General features: G+C 52.4%; 1 protein-coding gene across 5 annotated transcripts in view; it reads left to right on the top strand.

Annotated features, from left to right (window-relative positions):
- CAMTA2 (calmodulin binding transcription activator 2) overlaps positions 1-10,361 on the top strand; it is a 63,193-nt gene extending 52,832 nt beyond the window's left edge. For 3 of the 5 annotated variants that reach the window (XM_053361529.1, XM_053361531.1, XM_053361528.1), the window contains exons 18-23: positions 1,194-1,434; positions 3,565-3,636; positions 3,860-3,880; positions 5,490-5,716; positions 8,825-8,899; positions 9,950-10,361. In XM_053361529.1, the coding sequence (XP_053217504.1) occupies positions 1,194-1,434; positions 3,565-3,636; positions 3,860-3,880; positions 5,490-5,716; positions 8,825-8,899; positions 9,950-10,016 (703 nt within the window). In that variant the 3' untranslated portion in view covers positions 10,017-10,361. The remainder of the gene's footprint in view (positions 1-1,193; positions 1,435-3,564; positions 3,637-3,859; positions 3,881-5,489; positions 5,717-8,824; positions 8,900-9,949) is intronic. The other 2 variants (XM_053361532.1, XM_053361533.1) reach the window with 2 other exon arrangements.
- Positions 10,362-17,960: the final 7,599 nt, after the last annotated feature.

The following is a 17,960-nucleotide window of genomic DNA, read 5'->3' as shown; positions in this document are numbered from 1 at the left end:
CTGCCGCCGGTGCCCTTCCACCGTTCGGATTCTGTTCTTAGACCGAGGTAAAGTTTGCAAACCGGTACACTGCTTCTGGTTTTGCAGAGTTCATAAACCGAATAATTCGTAAACAGTTATTCTTAAACCGAGATACCACTGTACTGTATTGCATTTGGAAAAAAAGAACCCTAAATCAATAAATACAATCAACTAGCAATGATGTAGAACAGAATGTCCCTATTTTCATCTGAGGAATGTTGGAGGCTACAGAATCTCCTTTCTTTTGCCATTTGAAGCCTTGAGTTCAAGTCCTTCCCTCTTGAGCAGCAGAAAACAAGCTTGCTCCCTCTTCCATGCAACAGGCCTTGAGATATTTGAAGATGGCTCTCATCTCTCCGTCTCCTTTTCTCCAGGCTAAACATCCCCAACTCCTTCAACCGTTCCTCATAAGGCTTGGTTTCCAGGCACACCTTCCAGCTTGTCAACATCCTTCATAAATTGTGGCGCCCAGCAATTGTGGACACAGTATTCCAAATGTGGTCTGACTAAGGGGGAATAGGTAAAGGGACCCCTGACCATTAGGTCCAGTCGTGACCAACTCTGGGGTTGTGGTGCTCATCTCGCTTTATTGGCCGAGGGAGCCGGCGTACAGCTTCCGGGTCATGTGGCCAGCAGGACTAAGCCGCTTCTGGCGAACCAGAGCAGCGCACGGAAACGCCATTTACCTTCCCACTGGACTGGTACCTATTTATCTACTTGCACCCGGGGGTGCTTTCGAACTGCTAGGTTGGCAGGAGCAGGGACCAAGCAACGGGAGCTCACCCCGTCGCGGGGATTTGAACCGCCAACCTTCTGATCGGCAAGTCCTAGGCTCTGTGGTTTAACCCACAGCGCCACCCGCGTCCTAAGGAATAGAGCGGAACTATGACTTCCCTTGATCGGGACACTCAGTTTCTGATGCAGCCTAGAACAGCGTTCGCCTTTTTTGCTGCTGCAACACGCTATTGGCTCACGTTCAGCTTGTGGTCTCTTCAGATCCTTTTCGCATGGGCTGCTGCTGGCCCAAATGTCCCCCGCCCTGTATTTATGCCCCTGGTTTTGGCCCAGCTCTCCACTCCGTTCAGGTCCTCTGGAGTCCCGATTCTGCCTTCTTTGATATCAGCTTGTTGCTCACCCTTTGCCACCGCCTCCCCCCCATATTTCTCTTCCAGGTCCTTGGCGTCCTCCCCCTCCGGCCACTCCTGCTTGAGCCCCCTGCCCTCCCCGCTGGGGGAGCTGTCCTTTGACCGCCTGCCCCCGCCCCCCACAGCGGCCAGCTGGGCCGAGTTCCTCAACGCCTCTGCCAACGGAAAGATGGAGAGCGACTTCGCCTTGCTGACCTTGTCGGACCACGAGCAGCGGGAGCTCTACGAGGCGGCCAAAATCATCCAGACCGCCTTCCGCAAGTACAAGGTAGGTCTTGTCCGGGGAGGCGCTTTGGCGGATGGGGACCTGCTTCTTCCCGGGTTTGCAGGTCAGTTTCCCTGCACACCCCAAGAAGCATCTAGCTGCCCCCTCTTGGAGACTGGGCACTGGGGTGAGCGGGTACGTGGCTCTCCCCCCCCCAATTTCTTCTTCACAACAAGGCGGGCTAGGCTGAGAGATGGAGACTGCGAGCTTCGTGGCTGAGTGGGATTCGAACCCAGATCATAGGGCTTTCTTTATTGCAATTATTTGTATGGTTTTAATAGACTTTACACACACACACAGAGTAGTTTTAATTCTACGAATGTTTAATTGTTTTCTAATTCTTCTTTTCCTATGTTTTGAGCTGTTCTCATTTTAATCCGTAAGCTGCCTTGAGTCCCTGCCAGGGGGAAAAGGCAGGGTATGAATAAATACATAACAAAAGTAGTAATAATAGTCTGACACTCACTAACCGCTATACCACGCTGCCTCTTGTTCCTCTAGCGCAGTATTTGGTGGCTCTCACAGAACAGCTCAGATTTCACAGTTCGAAAATCTCTAGGCTGCAGCAAACAGTCGTAGTCCAAGGCAGCATTATTATTATTTTTTTTTTATTATTTTATAATTTGCATACCGCCCTCCACTCGTAGATCTCAGGGCTGTTCACAGCATAAAAATACAAGATAAAATACACAAATGACCAATAACCCTTCTCCCACAAACACATCTAAAAGACCAGAGAATGTTAATCAGAGAAAGGACTGACTATAGAGAAATGGGAGCCACTGCAGAAAAGGCCCCGTTCTTGTGTGGCCACCCCCTGGACCTCTTGTGAAGAAGGGCCTCACATGATCACAGAATCATGGGAGTTGGAAGGGACCGCGAGGGTCATCTAGTCCAACCCAATCTTTTGCCCAGTGTGGGGCTCGAACCCACAACCTCAGGATTAAGGTTGTACCAACAGAGCCACATCAACTGATTGCAAAGTCCGGGTCGGTCTCTATGCGGCGAGGCAGTCCCTGAGGTCTTGTGGTCCTGGGCCACTTAAGCCTTTATAGGTCAAAACCAGCATTTTGAATTGGGCCTGGAAACTAAACTGCAATCGGACAATATGTATTGGGGCAATATGCCCAAACCCTCTTGTCCAGGTGAGCACCCTGGCCGCTGAATTCTGCACCAGTGGGCACCAGGTTGGGGAGCGAGGCTGCATTGCAATGTACCACCCCAGGTTCCCCTTCAGTTTATCAGCTGGTGAAATGGGATCTGGAAAGCCAGGAAGGCCATTAAAAAAATAATTGAGGTGGAGAGAAGTGTGTTGGTTAAGCCCCTGAGGTTTACAAACTCCTTTTCTGCCTCCTTTCTTGTAACGAGCAGCCTGGAGGGTGTCACAGACTGCCTCTCCCAGTGACCGAACCTGCTGGCGCCCCCTAATGTTGGCCTCCAGGACCTCTGCCCTACCTGTCCCAGCCACCACCTGGAGCAGGGGTCCCCAAACTAAGGCCTGCAGGCCGGATAAGGCCCGAGGGACTCGTTCACCTGGTGCGCGGCGACCCCTGCTGCCACTGCCCACTCTTACGGCGTTGCGCTGTGCGGCTGCCCACTTCTGAGTCGGAGGAGCACTGGAAATCATAGCTGTCAACTTTCAGATTTGAAAATAAGGGATCAGCAGCCTCACCTGTCCCAGGGAGAGTCTATGGGATATCTAACAATCTGTGATAGCAGCGGGAAGCAGCGCTGGAATAAGGGGATTTCCCGCAAAAAAAGGGAAGGTTGACAGCTATGCTAGAAATACTTTGTGCGCATGGACGTTATTTGCGCATGCGCAAGTGTTATTTCTGGTGCGCATCTGGGTCGGAGGAGGCCCGTGCACATGCGCGCAAGCTATTTCTGGTGGTCCTCCAACTTGGAAGTGCGCCGGAAATAGCGTGTGTGCACGCGTATGGGCATGCGCTCCCCTGCCCTCCGGCCCGCCGCGTGATCGGCGCTGGAGACACCGGCCCGAGGCGCGGTAAGTTTGCTGACACCTAACCTGGAGCCTCCGCCTTCCCTTGTGCTCCTTGGAGGGGGGTCTGCGTGGGGGTCTCACCTGGCCTGCCTTTCTCTCTCCCCCTCCCCCGCCCCCTTGGTTTCTGGCAGGGTCGCCGGCTGAAGGAGCAGCAGGAGATGGCAGCCGCCGTCATCCAGCGGTGCTACCGGAAGTACAAGCAGGTAAGGCCCAGCCGGGAGGGAGAACGTGGGGAGAGGTGTGGGGTTGCTCCGAGGGAAATGGTAGAACTGCAGAAACCGAAGGGACCCCCAGGGGTCATCTAGCCTGACCCACCACAGGGCTCTTTCTCCCTGGGTGGCGCTGGCACACCCACGACACCCCCTCGCTAGCAGCCCACCGCCCCACGAACTAACCTGCTCTTGTTATTTCTCTCTGTCTTGCAAGCTAACCTGGATTGCCCTGAAGGTAAAACAGGAGAGGAGGGGGCCGTGTGTGTGTGTGTGTGTGTGTGTGTGTGTGTGTGTAGCAGGGGGCAGTCTGCCCCTGCTTTGGAGGGGAGGGAGATATCTGCCCTTGATTCCACTGGGGAGCCCAGCAAAACCTTTTCCAGGTGACTGACCTGTTGCATTTACCGCATTTTTCGCTCCATAAGACGCACCTGGCCATAAGACGCACATAGTTTTTAGAGGAGGAAAACAAGGGGGAAAAAATATTCTGAACAAAAACAGTGGATGTATCATTTTTGTGGTTCATGCTGCGGCCACAGACATGTGATCTGATGGTGAATTTGGGGTGACCCAATGCAAAAATCCTGAGGATCCATGTGGATCCGTGCTTCGTAACCACATTTTTGCGCCATTGCGGCCCCACAAAACAGTGGATGCGTGTGGTTTTTTTTTGGTGCAGGCTGTAGCCATGGACATGCTATGTGATCTGATGGTGAATTTGGGGTGACCCGATGTAAAAATCCTGAGGGTCCATGGGCTTTTACCTCCCCCCTCCCAGGCAGCCTCCTTTATCGCTAGCATCCCTTATCTCCCTCCCGATCGCTTGCCGATCAGCTGTTTCCTTTCAACACTCCCTTCCCTCTGGTTTGCCTTAGTGACTTTTCCTTAGCTGGAGCAGTTTTTTGCTCCTCCTTTTCTTCTAATTTCTCTCCTTATTGCTTTAGTCTTCCTGTTTCCCCCCTTTGCAAGTTTGCTGTCTTTACCTCCCCGCTCCCAGGCAGCCTCCTTTATCTCTAGCGTCCCTTATCTCTCTCCCCGATCGCTTGCCAATCAGCGGCTTTGTTTCAACACCCACTTCCCTCTTTCAAAAAAAGAAGCATGATCTGCTTTTGGCCCCTGGGCAATTCGGCTCCAGGGACCACGCATTCGCTCCGTAAGACGCGCAGACATTTCCCCTTACTTTTTAGGAAGAAAAAAGTGCGTCTTATGGAGCGAAAAATACGGCATATGCCACCCGTTCATCCAAGGAACTCTAAGGGGCACCTGTGGTTCTCGTGCCTCCCTCCTTCTCGTTCAGTCTACACAACAGCCTTGCAGGGTAGGCTAGGCCGAGAGGTAGTTCCTGGCCCAAGGTCGCCTCACGGCCATGTGGGAATTCGAACCCCGGTCTCCCGAGTCCTCATCTGACAGCTGCAGGCGGTTTGGGGGGATGGACGGCCTTGCTGCACCCAGGGAGAAGCACCCAGGGAGGAGCTCATCACGGTTCGTGGAGGAGGATGGACAGAATTCCTGAATTGTGCTGAATTCTTGAGCGGCAGGGACCTCCAAAGGACATCTAGTCCAACCCCCTGCAACGCGAGAATCCCTGACAGGTGGCCACCTGACCTCTAAGCAAGTTGCTCCCTTGTGGGCTCAATTCCATGTGGACGGATCCTGGAATCATAGAGTTGTAAGGGACCCCCAAAGGTCATCTAGCCCAACCCGCTCTAATGGTTGAAAAGGTGCTGATGTGGTTGGTTGGTGGGGAGGTATCCGGCACGGCCTGGCTTCCCTGGGGCGTTTGGGGGTGTCAATTTGGAGACGGGGCTCCCTGAATAACCGCTTCCTGCCTCCCTCCCTCCGGTCAGTACGCCCTGTATAAGAAGATGACCCAAGCGGCCATCTTGATCCAGAGCAAGTTCCGCAGCTACTACGAGCAGAAGAAGTTCCAGCAGAGCCGCCGCGCCGCGGTCCTGATCCAGCAGTACTACCGCAGCTACAAGGAGTACGAGAAGCTGAAGCAGGGGAGGCGGGCCTCTGCCGCCATGCAGCAGAAGATCAAGTGGGTGCCCGGACGCCTGGGTCCCCCAGAAAGGTGGGCAGTGGTGGAGGGGGGGGGATCCGGGAGAGAGCGTTGGCTGCCTCCGTTCAAAAGATCAGTGTCGTTCGTGTAACGTCTGTAGCGACAAATCCCTGAAGAGGACCAGGTGTCCCGCTTCGCAAGGAATGAGACAGGGCTCCCGCGCTTGGTGGGGGTGTCTTAAATTCCAAAAATTTTCAGCAGGGGGCCGGTCCACTGTCCCTCAGACCATGTGGGGGGCCGGACTATATTTTGGGGAAAAAATATGAACGAGTTCCTATGGCCCACAAATAACCCAGAGATGCATTTTAAATAAAAGGACACATTCTACTCATGTAGAAACACACTGATTCCCGGACTGTCCGCAAGCCGGACTTAGAAGGCGAATGGGCCGGATCCGGCCCCCAGGCCTTAGTTTGCCTACCCCTGGTCTACCGCATTACTGTGAACAGTGCTTTTTTTTGTAAACAAAATGTTTAGGGGGTCCTCTCATTTTCCTACTCATATTGAAATACTGCCCCTCAATGAGGACAAGCTTAGATTCACAAAATGTTTAGCGGTATGCGTCCCCCCAGGAAGAAAACACTGACTATGCACAAGGCAAAGAAACAAGAAATCACGCAGCAAAGGCCGTGCGCCTTATAACAATCTGATCCAATACAGAACAGTGGTACCTCTGGATGCGAACTGGATCCGTTCTGGAGTCCCGTTCACATCCAGAAGCAAATGCAACCTGTGTCCGCAGGTCGCAATTCGCCGCTTCTGCGCATGTGTGTGACGTCATTTTGACCACCTGCGCATGCACGGGCGGCAAAACCTGGAAGTAACGCGCTCCGTTACTTCTGGGTCGCTGCAGCGCGCAACCCGAAAATACTTATCCCAAAGCTACTTCACCCCGAAAAGCCATAAAAACATACATTTAGAAGAAACAGCTGGCATCCAATAAAGTAATGCACAATAATCCATTAGAATATAATAGCCCACAACAAAATTAGCTCTCGGAATATCTGCAAATAATAATCGGACAGAATCTCACTCTTAGCAATTGCAATAATAATCAGTTGCTAAACTCTTTATTCTGCTGGCACCTGTCTGTCTCTGGCGGCGATGTGCACCTTGTAATCGGTCAAAATAACAGCGAGTCACAATGCATAAAAGATCACAGTCCGTACATAACCATTTAAAAGCCTCAAATTGAGAAATATCCTTGGGAGAGACAGTTGCTGGACTGAACTTGCCTACGGCTGGGGGGCCCCTATCCCCCTCCTGAGGTTTCCAGCAGCTGGGATCCAGAAGCATTTCAGCCTTGGAGGCCAAAAGGCTCTGATAGCCCTCCCCTCCTCCTTGGATATATCCAATCCTCTTTTGATTTGGCTGCCCTTGCTGCTTCCAGTGGGAGAGAGTTCCGCAGTTGAACCCTGCGCTGCTGCGGGAAGAAGGACTTTCTCTCCTCCTTACCGAGTCTTCCAGCATCAGGGAAGGAAGGAGGGAGGGAGGGCCCACTGTAGCCCACCCTCCTGAGCGTCTGCGAGGCGAAGCCCTGGCCCCCGCCTGACCGCTCACGGCCCCAGCATCCTTCCCGCAGCCAGCCTCTCTCCGGCCAGCTCCCTGCCAGGACCGAGTGCGATATTATCCGCCCCGGCTGAGACGGAGTAGTAATTTTAGACGCTGCGAGGTCATTCCTTCCCTCCTTCCCTCTGGACTTGACCGCACGGCCTTTTTCCCGATGCTCTCTAGGGACTGGAAACTTGGCTAGTCTTCTGCCTTTTGGGGGAGGACCAAACCGCCCCTTCTCTGAGCCCGGGGGAATGAATGGCTCATGACTGCCCTTTCCTGCCAGCTGACCGAAGGCCAGGCAGGGGGATCTGGCCTCGTCTTACATTTCTGATTTATTTATTTAATTGTTTGTTTATCTTGCTGGTAGTTTGTTTGTTTTCAATTTGTATCCTGCCCTTAATATTTCCCGCCCCGCCTCCTGCAAACATATTTTAAAGGCCATAGAATGTTAATCCACCCAAAGGCCTGGTTGTAGAGAAATGTTTCGTATAATAATAATAATAATAATAATAATAATAATAATAATAATAATAATAATAATTTATTTATACCCCGCCCTTCCCGGTTCAGAAAACCGGGCTCAGCGTGGCTAACAACAAATTTAAAACACTTAATTGATGCAACAAAAATATATATATATATAACGTGAATAACAATAAATTCAGAATTCAAAAATCGCTTCGGGGGGAAATCCATCCCATAAACATTAGATGATCACCAAATCTAGCTGGCTGAATTGGTCCTATTTGGGCCAGTGAGGAGACCAGGGGAGAATTAGCTGTGGGATCCCAGAGCGGGGAATCTTCATAAAAAGGGAAGGAAGAATAGCTCTTACAGGCCCGACGGAAGGAGGTTAAATCCTGCAGGGCCCTGGTCTCCTGGGACAGAGCATTCCACCAGGTCAGAGCCACCACTGAGAAGGCCCTGCCCCTGGTGGAGGATAGTCTGACTTCCTTAGGGCCCGGGACCTCTAAACTGTGGCTATTCATGGACCTTAAGCTCCTCTGCAGGGCAGACCAGGAGAGGCGGTCACATAAATACAAGGGCCCATTTGTGCCACCTAAAGATATGTAAGGAAGGCGCTAGGCGGACCTCCCTGGAGAGGGCGTCACACAAATGGAGAGCCACCACAAAAAAGCCCCCGTTCTCGTGTTGCCGCCCTCCAGACCTCTCACGAAGGGGGCAGACAAAGAAAGGCATCGGGTGATGATTGCAGGATCCGACGGGTCAGTTCATACAGGGAAAGGAAAGTTTCCCCTAATGCTTAGCCAGAATCTCCTTTATTTCATTTCTCACTCCCTCTTCCATGGGAAAGCCCTTTAGATATTTGAAGAGGGCTACCATATCTGGGTCATACCCACCTCCTCCTTCAACCGTTCCTCATAGGGCTTTCGCTTTTCGTGTTAATCGCCTTCACTTTTGTTGCTGCTGCATCACACGGTGGGCTCACGTTCAGTCCGGGGAGACGGCTGGGTCCCTTTGCACTCTTGCCAAGTACATGTTCGCTCCCTTGAACCCAGCACCCCTCCCAACACACGGCTCTCTCTTTCTCTCCCCCCCAAACAGAGGAACGTTCCTAACCAAGAAGCAAGACCAGGCAGCTCGGAAGATCATGAGGTTCCTGCGGCGTTGCCGACACAGGTAAGGTCGAAGGAAGGGAGCAGAGGCAGGCTTAGGTGGCTTAAAAGTCTTTGGGTGGACTGTCCTGGTCTTCTTTAAAAACAGTAGTAGTAATTTTTATTTTTTCCAGTGTTATACAAGATAGCTGCAAAATGCAGTGTTGTCAAACAGGCGATAGGCATTCGTCCTGTTTGCAGAGTAGGCGAGAGAAGGCTGCTGCCACTTTGAGGCTGCCCCACCCAATAATAATAATAATAATAATAATAATTTATTATTTATACCCCGCCCATCTGGCTGGGTCTCCCCAGCCACTCTGGGCGGCTTCCAACAAAGATTAAAAATACATTAAAATGTCACACATTAAAAACTTCCCTGAACAGGGCTGCCTTCAGATGTCTTCTAAAAATTTGGTAGTTGTTCTTCTCTTTGACATCTGGTGGGAGGGCGTTCCACAGGGCGGGCACCACCACCGAGAAGGCCCTCTGCCTGGTTCCCTGTAACTTGGCTTCTCGCAGGGAGGGAATAGAATAGAATAATAGGTGAACCGGGTTCCTTGGCAGGCTTTGAATAAACAAACACAAATTTATTATTGGTAACATATAGACAGATAATTTAAGGATCTTTACAATTTTATAATATGCGGAGAATAACATGTGCTGAAAAACCAGAGAGAGGAGCTGAGGGAAGTCCGGGTGGGGGTGCAAGAGTGGGCTTTTCTTGGGGAGGGAAAATTAGGGGTGGGGGAATGAGGATGATATGTTACGCTGAAATTCTTAATAAAAATTATTTTTTTAAAAAAAATAGAATAATAGAATTGTATTTCTATTATTGTATTGTATTGTATTGTATAATTTCCCAAGTTGTTAAGGGCTTTATATACTTGGCCCTGAAGCCAGAACAGATCTCTGAGCAGCCCAGGTGTCGTGTGCCGACAGAGCCTCCCTCCCAGCTCCCGGATCAGCCGCATGGGAAGAATGGCGGAGTCAGAAAGGGAACCCCAAGGGTCATCTATCCCAACCCGCTGCGGAGGAACGCTTCTCACGCTTGCCCCCCCCCCGTCTCTCCTTGCAGGATGAAGGAGCTCAAGCAGCGAGAGGAGCTGGAGGGGCCCTCACAGAAGCGGGGCCTGGCCACTTAGCCCCCCACCCGCCCTGAGCCCCACGGCCGGAGAAGGAGAGTCTTAAGCCCAGGCGAAGAAGCAGCTGGGGCAGGACTGTGCAATAGAGACTGGCTGGGTGGGGGGGACAAACTCCTTCTCCCTCCCTCCTCCCTCCCCCCCCCCAGGTTGGTGGGTGCAGAGGGCGCCCTGCAGTGCCTCCCCCCCCACCCCACGCTTCGCCTTACATCGGTGCCAAGTCTTCCCTCCCCCCTTTTACCCCCATGTGTGGGGCAGGGGCAGAGTAGCCGAGGTTTGGTTTGGGGGGGCAGGCAGCTGCCCCCTCCTCCTCCAAGCCCCGAATGCGCAGGCCTTGCTGCATAGGAATCTGCCGCTCGGCTCAGTATTGCGTGCACTGGCCGGCAGCATCACCTCCAGGGTTTCAGGCAGCCCTGCTTGGCGCTGCCAGGATTGGACCCGGGACCTTCTGCAGGCGAGGCAAGGTGCTGCTGCAGCGGCCCTCCTCCAAGTCACTGACCATTGGTCCATCCAGCCTACACTGACGGCAGCAGCTCTGGGGGATTTCAGGCTCCGGCACTCAGGAGATGCTGCCAGCGTCCTTCTGCACGCCTACTCTGCCAACGAGCCACGAGGGCACTTCCCGTTGGCCCAGCTAGTATTGCCTGCACGGACTGGCAGCAGCAGCAGCGGCTCTCCCGCAAGCCAGAGAGAGGATCCCTCCCAGCCCTTCCTGGAGGTGCTGTTGGGGATTGAACCTTCTGCATGCCAAGCAAGTGTTCTGCTCACTCAGCTCCGGTGCCCCTTACTGAAGAAGCCCCCCCTTCCTGCTCTCACTCCCTTCCTCTCTCCCGCAATGCACTTTTGAATCCCCACCCTCAAAAAAAGCCGGCCCAATTTCTCCTGTGTACATCTTCCTTCTTCACAAGTGTACATATCTAGCCTGTCCGGGGCTGAGCTGCTGGATCTCACGGGGTCCCTCTCTCCCTCCCTCCCACCCCCAAAGCCCCCTCACCCTCTATCTCCAACCCGCCCCCCCCCCACCTTGGCCTCCCCTCCTGTAAATATTTGTAACATATGGACAAAAGAAGAAGAAGAAAAGCTATACTTCAGAATCTATTTAAAATGTGAAGGCATCTTTGCTTCGGGGGGGGGAGGGAGGTGCATGGGTTTTAATTTCGGAGCCACGCCCACCGTCGTCGTGTATTTAAGCCCCGCCCACCCTACCGCTTCCCCCTCCCCCCTTCCATCTGTCATTTCTACAGTTTTTTGCATGAGTTTTCATTTGTTTGTACAAATTTACATTAAACCGCCAAAAAAAAAAAAATTGTGTGTGAGTGAGTGTAATTGATTGGAAATGCAGCCCCATACGAGGATCGAACCTGTTACCTTGGTGTTACCTGCACCAAGCGATCTGGGGTGAAAAGGAGCTTGTCCCACAGCAATGTGGGGCTCGGTTTATTACGCTCAGGGGCACAGCTCTGCCTATTTTCAGCACCGGGGTTGCAAATCGGACCTTCCAGCGCTGCCTCTGAGCATGTGCTGAGTGAGTTTTCGTGACTGCGGAATCGCAAAGTTGGAAGGGACCCCCCCCCCCCCGCGCAGTGCAGGAATCACAGCGGTGATATTTTGGGGTTTTCTTTATTTGTACACACACAGGCTGAGCATAATATGACTCTTAACACCTGCACCTGGCCAGGTAGCAACAAGGGGAGTCACCTTTCTTGTTGTTTAGTCGTGTCCGCCTCTTTGTGACCCCCTGGACCAGAGCACGCCAGGCCCTCCTGTCTTCCACTGCCTCCTGCAGTTTGGTCAAACTCATGTTGGTCTCTTCGAGAACACTGTCCCACCATCTCGTCCTCCCCTTCTCCTTGCGCCCTCCATCTTTCCCAACATCAGGGTCTTTTCCAGGGAGTCTTCTCTTCTCATGAGGTGGCCAAAGTCTTGGAGCCTCAGCTTCAGGATCTGTCCTTCCAGTGAGCACTCAGGGCTGATTTCCTTCAGAATGGAGAGGTTGGATCTTCTTGCAGTCCATGGGACTCTCAAGAGTCTCCTCCAGCACCAGAATTCAAAAGCATCCATTCTTCGGCGATCAGCCTTCTTCATGGTCCAGCTCTCACTTCCATACATCACTACTGGGAAAACCATGGCTTTAACCATACGGACCTTTGTCGGCAAGGTCACCTTTCTTGGCGATCGACAAAAGGCAACAGCGGAGCCCTCACCTCTCGGCTGCAAAGATCCTGCCAATGCAAATCCTGAATCTTTTGACCTTTAAGATCCACTGATATCTGTGAGAGGCCATTGAGCCCATCCCAGTCTCATTACAGCCTCATTCATTCACACAATGTTATCATCCCGCAGAAGGGAAATGAGCCTATAGGCGCCTGCCCTGTGGGGCAGGGACAAAAACTCTGAATGGAGGATTAGGGTTAGTGCAGGAGTGCCAACTAGGCCCCACGACTGTGGGTGCCCCAGGGCCGTTGGTGCCATGCAGCATGTAAGGCCGTGGCACCGGAATTTGTGGGTCCCCGGCCCCTTCATGGGGAGTTTTGTGGGTGTTCGCCTGCTCTCTCAGTGACCCCCAAGGGAACCCCAAATTGCAAGGGCCCAGAAACGAAGGCAGCAACTCTCCCTCCTTGTTTATTCCTAGCCACTGGTTTGCAGAAGCATAGCTGCCTCCGACAGAGGAAGACGGAGGGGGGGGAAATATTGCTTTTTGTAGGGGGTAAGGCTATAACTTGTGGACTGCCCAGGATGGTAGATATGTAACCTGCAGGGGCATCGAATCAAAGCCCCCCAATGCAGGAAGCCCGTGAATCCCAAGGAAGTTGCATGCAGGGCAGAGAAAATAAAAGGTAACTCTCGCCCTGACCTGGCCACAGTGATCTATGCGACGGCCACCTCCAGGCTTGATTACTGTAATTCACTCTACGTGGGGCTGCCCTTGAAGCTGTCCCAGAAACTCCAGCGGGTGCAGAATGCCGCAGCAAGGCTCCTTACGGGGTCCCTGCCAAGGGAGCATATTCACCCAGTGCTATACCAGCTGCACTGGCTCCCGGTGGAGTACAGGGGCAGGTTTAAGGTGCTGGTTTTGACCTTTAAAGCCCTATGCGGCCCAGGACCCACATACCTACAGGACCGCCTCTCCCGGTATGCCCCACAGAGGACCTTAAGGTCCACAAATGACAACACCTTGGAGGTCCCAGGTCGCAAGGAGGTTAGATTGGTCTCAACTAGGACCAGGGCCTTTTCAGCACTGGCCCCGACTTGGTGAAACGCTGTCCCAAGAGACTAAGGCCCTGTGGGGCTTGACATCTTTCCGCAGGGCCTGCAAGACAGAGCTGTTCTGCCTGGCCTTTGGTTTGGACTCAGTCTGACCCTTATGTTTCCCTTCCCTTATGGTTTTGACTTTTAAAATGAGGCTGCATTTTAAATTGCATTTTAACTTGTATTTTAACTGGTTTTTTTCTTTGTCTTTTTTCTTAATATGTTTTTACTGAAATTTTACTGGTGTTGGCTGCCCTGAGCCCAGCGCTGGCTGGGGAGGGTGGGGTATAAATAAAATTTATGATTATTATTTATTATTAAATGACCCCTGGACAGTTAAGTCCAGTCAAAGGCGACTATGGGTACTTATCTTGCTTTCAGGCCGAGGGAGCCGGCATTTGTTTGCAGACAGCTTTCCAGCTCATGTGGCCAGCAGGACTAAACCGCTTCTGGCGCAACAGGACACCGTGATGGAAACCAGAGCGCATGGAAACGCCATTTGCCTTCCTGCCACAGTGGTACCTATTTATCTACTTGCACTGGCTGGGATTCTGTTCACAACTTGGAGGGGGTGTCCTCCCACACATCGTATCTTTAAAATAGAAACAGCTAAAACATGGGAGCGGGGGAAGCAATAATTAAAAATAATAATAATTTAACACTAGTACACAATCTGCTAAAACATACAGGTGCAATGAACACAGCCCAGCCTTCCACTGAAAGCAGTCAGTTCCCCAAGATCTGCTGAAATAAGATCTTCACTTGCCGGCAGAAGGACAGCAAGGAGGGAGCCAGTCGGGCTTCTCTAGGGAAAGAGATCCAAAGTTTGCTGGAGCAACCACTACAAAGACGGCCCTGCTTTGTTTGTCCCCACCAAGTGGGCTTGGGATGGGGGCAGGACTGAGAGAAGGGCCTTGAATAACAGCGAAATTATTAAGGGGACGGTGTGTGTAGCTTTATGCAAACTTCAGCCCGGCTGCAAATCACAGCACTCTGGGGTAATCTGCCCTGTCTTGTGCCCTTCTCCCAATTAACCTCCATCTCCAGACATGGCCAGTGGCAGCACCAGGTGGCCTCCCCTGTGATGTCACCCCAGAGCCGCCCTAGGCCTCAGGTTTGGGTCTGAGATGCTCCTGTAAAAATAATAATAATAATACTAATAATTTATTATTTGTACCCCGCCCATCTGGCTGGGTTTCCCCAGCCACTCTGGGCGGCTTCCATAGAAACCAAAGATACAGTAAAATATCACAGATTAAAAACTTCCCTGAACAGGGCTGCCTTAAGATGTCTTCTGAATGTCAGGTAGTTATTAATCACTTTGACATCTGATGGGAGGGCGTTCCACAGGGCGGGCGCCACTACCGAGAAGGCCCTCTGCCTGGTTCCCTGTAACCTCACTTCTCGCAGTGAGGGAATCGCCAGAAGGCCCTCGGCGCTGGACCTCAGTGTCCGGGCAGAACGATGGGGGTGGAGACGCTCCTTCAGGTATACTGGGCCGAGGCCGTTTAGGGCTTTAAAGGTCAACACCAGCACTTTTAATTGTGCTCGGAAACGTACTGGGAGCCAATGTAGGTCTTTCAAGACCGGTGTTATGTGGTCTCGGCGGCCGTCCCCAGTCACCAGTCTAGCTGCTGCATTCTGGATTAGTTGTAGTTTCTGAGTCACCTTCAAAGGTAGCCCCACGTAGAGCGCGTTGCAGTAGTCCAAGCGGGAGATAACTAGAGCATGCACCACTCTGGCGAGACAGTCCGCGGGCAGATAGGGTCTCAGCCTGCGTACCAGATGGAGCTGGTAGACAGCTGCCCTGGATACAGAATTGACCTGTGCCTCCATGGACAGCGGTGAGTCCAAAATTACTCCCAGGCTGCGCACCTGGTCCTTCAGGGGCACAGTTACCCTATTTAGGACCAGGGAGTCCTCCACACGAGCCCGCCCCCTGTCCCCCAAAAACAGTACTTCTGTCTTGTCAGGATTCAACTTCAATCCATTAACCGCCATCCATCCTCCAACCGCCTCCAGACACTCACACAGGACCTTCACCGCCCTCACTGGTTCTGATTTGAAAGAGAGGTAGAGCTGGGTATCATCCGCATATTGATGGACACCCAGCCCAAACCCCCTGATGATCTCTCCCAGCGGCTGCATGTAGATGTTGAAAAGCATGGGGGAGAGGACAGAACCCTGAGGCACCCCACAAGTGAGGGCCCAGGGGTCTGAACACTCATCCCCCACCACCACTTTCTGGACATGGCCCAGGAGGAAGGAGCAGAACCACTGTATAACAGTGCCCCCAGCTCCCAGCCCCTCTAGACGGTCCAGAAGGATGTTATGGTCGATGGTATCAAACGCCGCTGAGAGATCCAGCAGAACTAGGAAACAACTCTCACCTTTGTCCCTAGCCTGCCGGAGATCATCAACCAGTTCGACCAAGGCAGTTTCAGTCCCATGGTGAGGCCTGAATCCCGACTGGAAGGGATCCAAATGGTCCGCATCCTCCAGGCGTGCCTGGAGTTGTTCAGCAACCACCCGCTCAATCACCTTGCCCAAGAATGGAAGATTTGAGACTGGGCGATAGTTGGCCATTGTGGCCGCATCTAAAGATGGTTTTTTAAGAAGCGGTTTAATGACCGCCTCTTTCAGCGGATCTGGGAATGTTCCCTCACAGAGGGAAGCATTCACCACCCCGCAGAGCCCATCGCCCAGCCCTTCCCGGCTTGCTTTTATTAGCCAGGATGGGCAAGGACCAAGGAGACAGGTGGTTGGTTTCACGCATCCAAGTAGCCTGTCCACATCCTCGGGGGTAATGGATTGAAATTGATTCCATGCAACTTGACCAGACAGAGCTCTAGCACTCTCCCGCCCCAGCCCTGCTCCCACGGTGGTATCTAGCTCCTTCCGAATATGAGTGATTTTATCTGCAAAAAACTTTGCAAAATCGTTGCAGGAGATCTTGGGGTCTTTACAAGGCTCCGGTGGTAAAGGTGGTTCCGTTAAATTGCGAACCACCTGAAAGAGTCTCCTGCTACTATTTTCTGCAGATGCAATAGAGGCGGTGAAGAAAGTCTTCTTTGCTGTCGCTATCGCCACTTGGTAGGCTCGACGTTGAGCTCTAACCTGTGTCCGGTCAGATTCGGAGTGAGTTTTCTGCCACCGACACTCTAGCCGTCTCAGCAATTGTTTCATCGCCCTCAGCGCCGAAGAAAACCACGGGGCTGTCCGGGCTCCATGCAATCAGAGAGGGCGCTTCAGAGCCAGACAGTCAATAGCCCTGGGTAACTCTGCATTCCAGCGGGCCACCAGGGAATCAGCTGAAAGGCCATCAACATGGGATAAAGCATCCCCTGCCACTCTCTGGAAACCATTTGGATCCATTAAGTGGCGGGGGCGGACCATCCGAATTGGTCCCACCTCCCTGCAGAGGGGAAGGGTCGCAGAGAAGTCCAGTTGCACCAGGAAGTGATCTGACCATGGCACTTCTTTCGTTTCGCTTTTACTTAGTGTCAGATCACCCACGTCACTAGAGGTGAACACCAGGTCTAAGGCATGTCCATGACTATGAGTTGGGCCAAACTTATTCAGGGACAGCCCCATGGAGGCCTTGCTTTCCACGAAGTCCCGAGCAGCCCCTTGTAAGGTCATGTCGGCATGGATGTTAAAATCCCCTAGGACAACCAAACTAGGTATCTCCAGGAGAACATCCGCCACGACCTGAAGCAGCTCAGACAGGGAATCCTTGGTGCAGCGGGGAGGTCGGTACACCAAAAGGAATCCTGTACTGCCCCTATTGCCCAACTTCCAGAACATGCACTCAGAAAACTGGATCTTCCCAGTAGGACGCCTGGTGCAAGCTAGTGACTTCCTAAAAATCACTGCAATACCCCCCCTCCCCGCCCACATGACCTGGGTTGCTGTGCGTAAGAGAAACCTGGTGGGCAAGCAGCGGCAAGGACAGGCCCATCTGCTTCCTCCAACCAGGTCTCTGTCACACATGCCAGGTCAAATCCTCCATCCACAATCAAGTCGTGGATGGCAGTGGTTTTATTCATCATTGACTGACCTGGCATTGCACAGCAACACTTTCAGGTCATGTGGGTTTCCCCTGTTGATTCCAGTATCCATCCGGTCAAGGCCAGACCCGGAGGCAGGGATAGTCTTCAGACAACGACTAAACCTGCCTCCTCGGTAATGACATGGTCTGGTCTTAGCGTAACTCCGCCTCCTGCCCATGATCACCGAGATCGGATGTCCCAGTGCTTCCCCCCCTGTGGAACTTGTCTCAGCCATCGTGTTGGCCGGGGCCCCACTCCCAGGCAGCCCTGATCCCGCCCCTTAAAAACAAAACACAAACTATACAGAACCAATAAAACAACAACAACAGAGGAAAAAAAGGAACAGAACAATTATACTAAAATTAATCCCCAACCAATTATCCATCCCACCCACCCACCCCTAACAAAGGAAAAAAGGGAAAAAAGGAATAAAAATTTAAATTGCCACCGACTGCTTGAGGACATTTTAAAGCACATTAACCACCTGGAACAGGGAAGCAATGGCAGAACACTTCCCACACTTCCCCAAAAGTTTGTTCCAAATAAGGGCCTGGGCCAGATGGAAAAGGCCCTGGAAGGGAGCAGGCCCTGCAGTCCTCACCCAGCCGATGGTCCTGTAATGCAACCGTAAGCCAGTTGTTGTTTA

Source organism: Podarcis raffonei, chromosome 13 (genome assembly GCF_027172205.1).
Source record: "Podarcis raffonei isolate rPodRaf1 chromosome 13, rPodRaf1.pri, whole genome shotgun sequence".
Classification (NCBI taxonomy): domain Eukaryota; kingdom Metazoa; phylum Chordata; class Lepidosauria; order Squamata; family Lacertidae; genus Podarcis; species Podarcis raffonei.
Note: the sequence above shows the minus strand (reverse complement) of the source record. Positions and strands in the feature narration are given on the sequence as shown.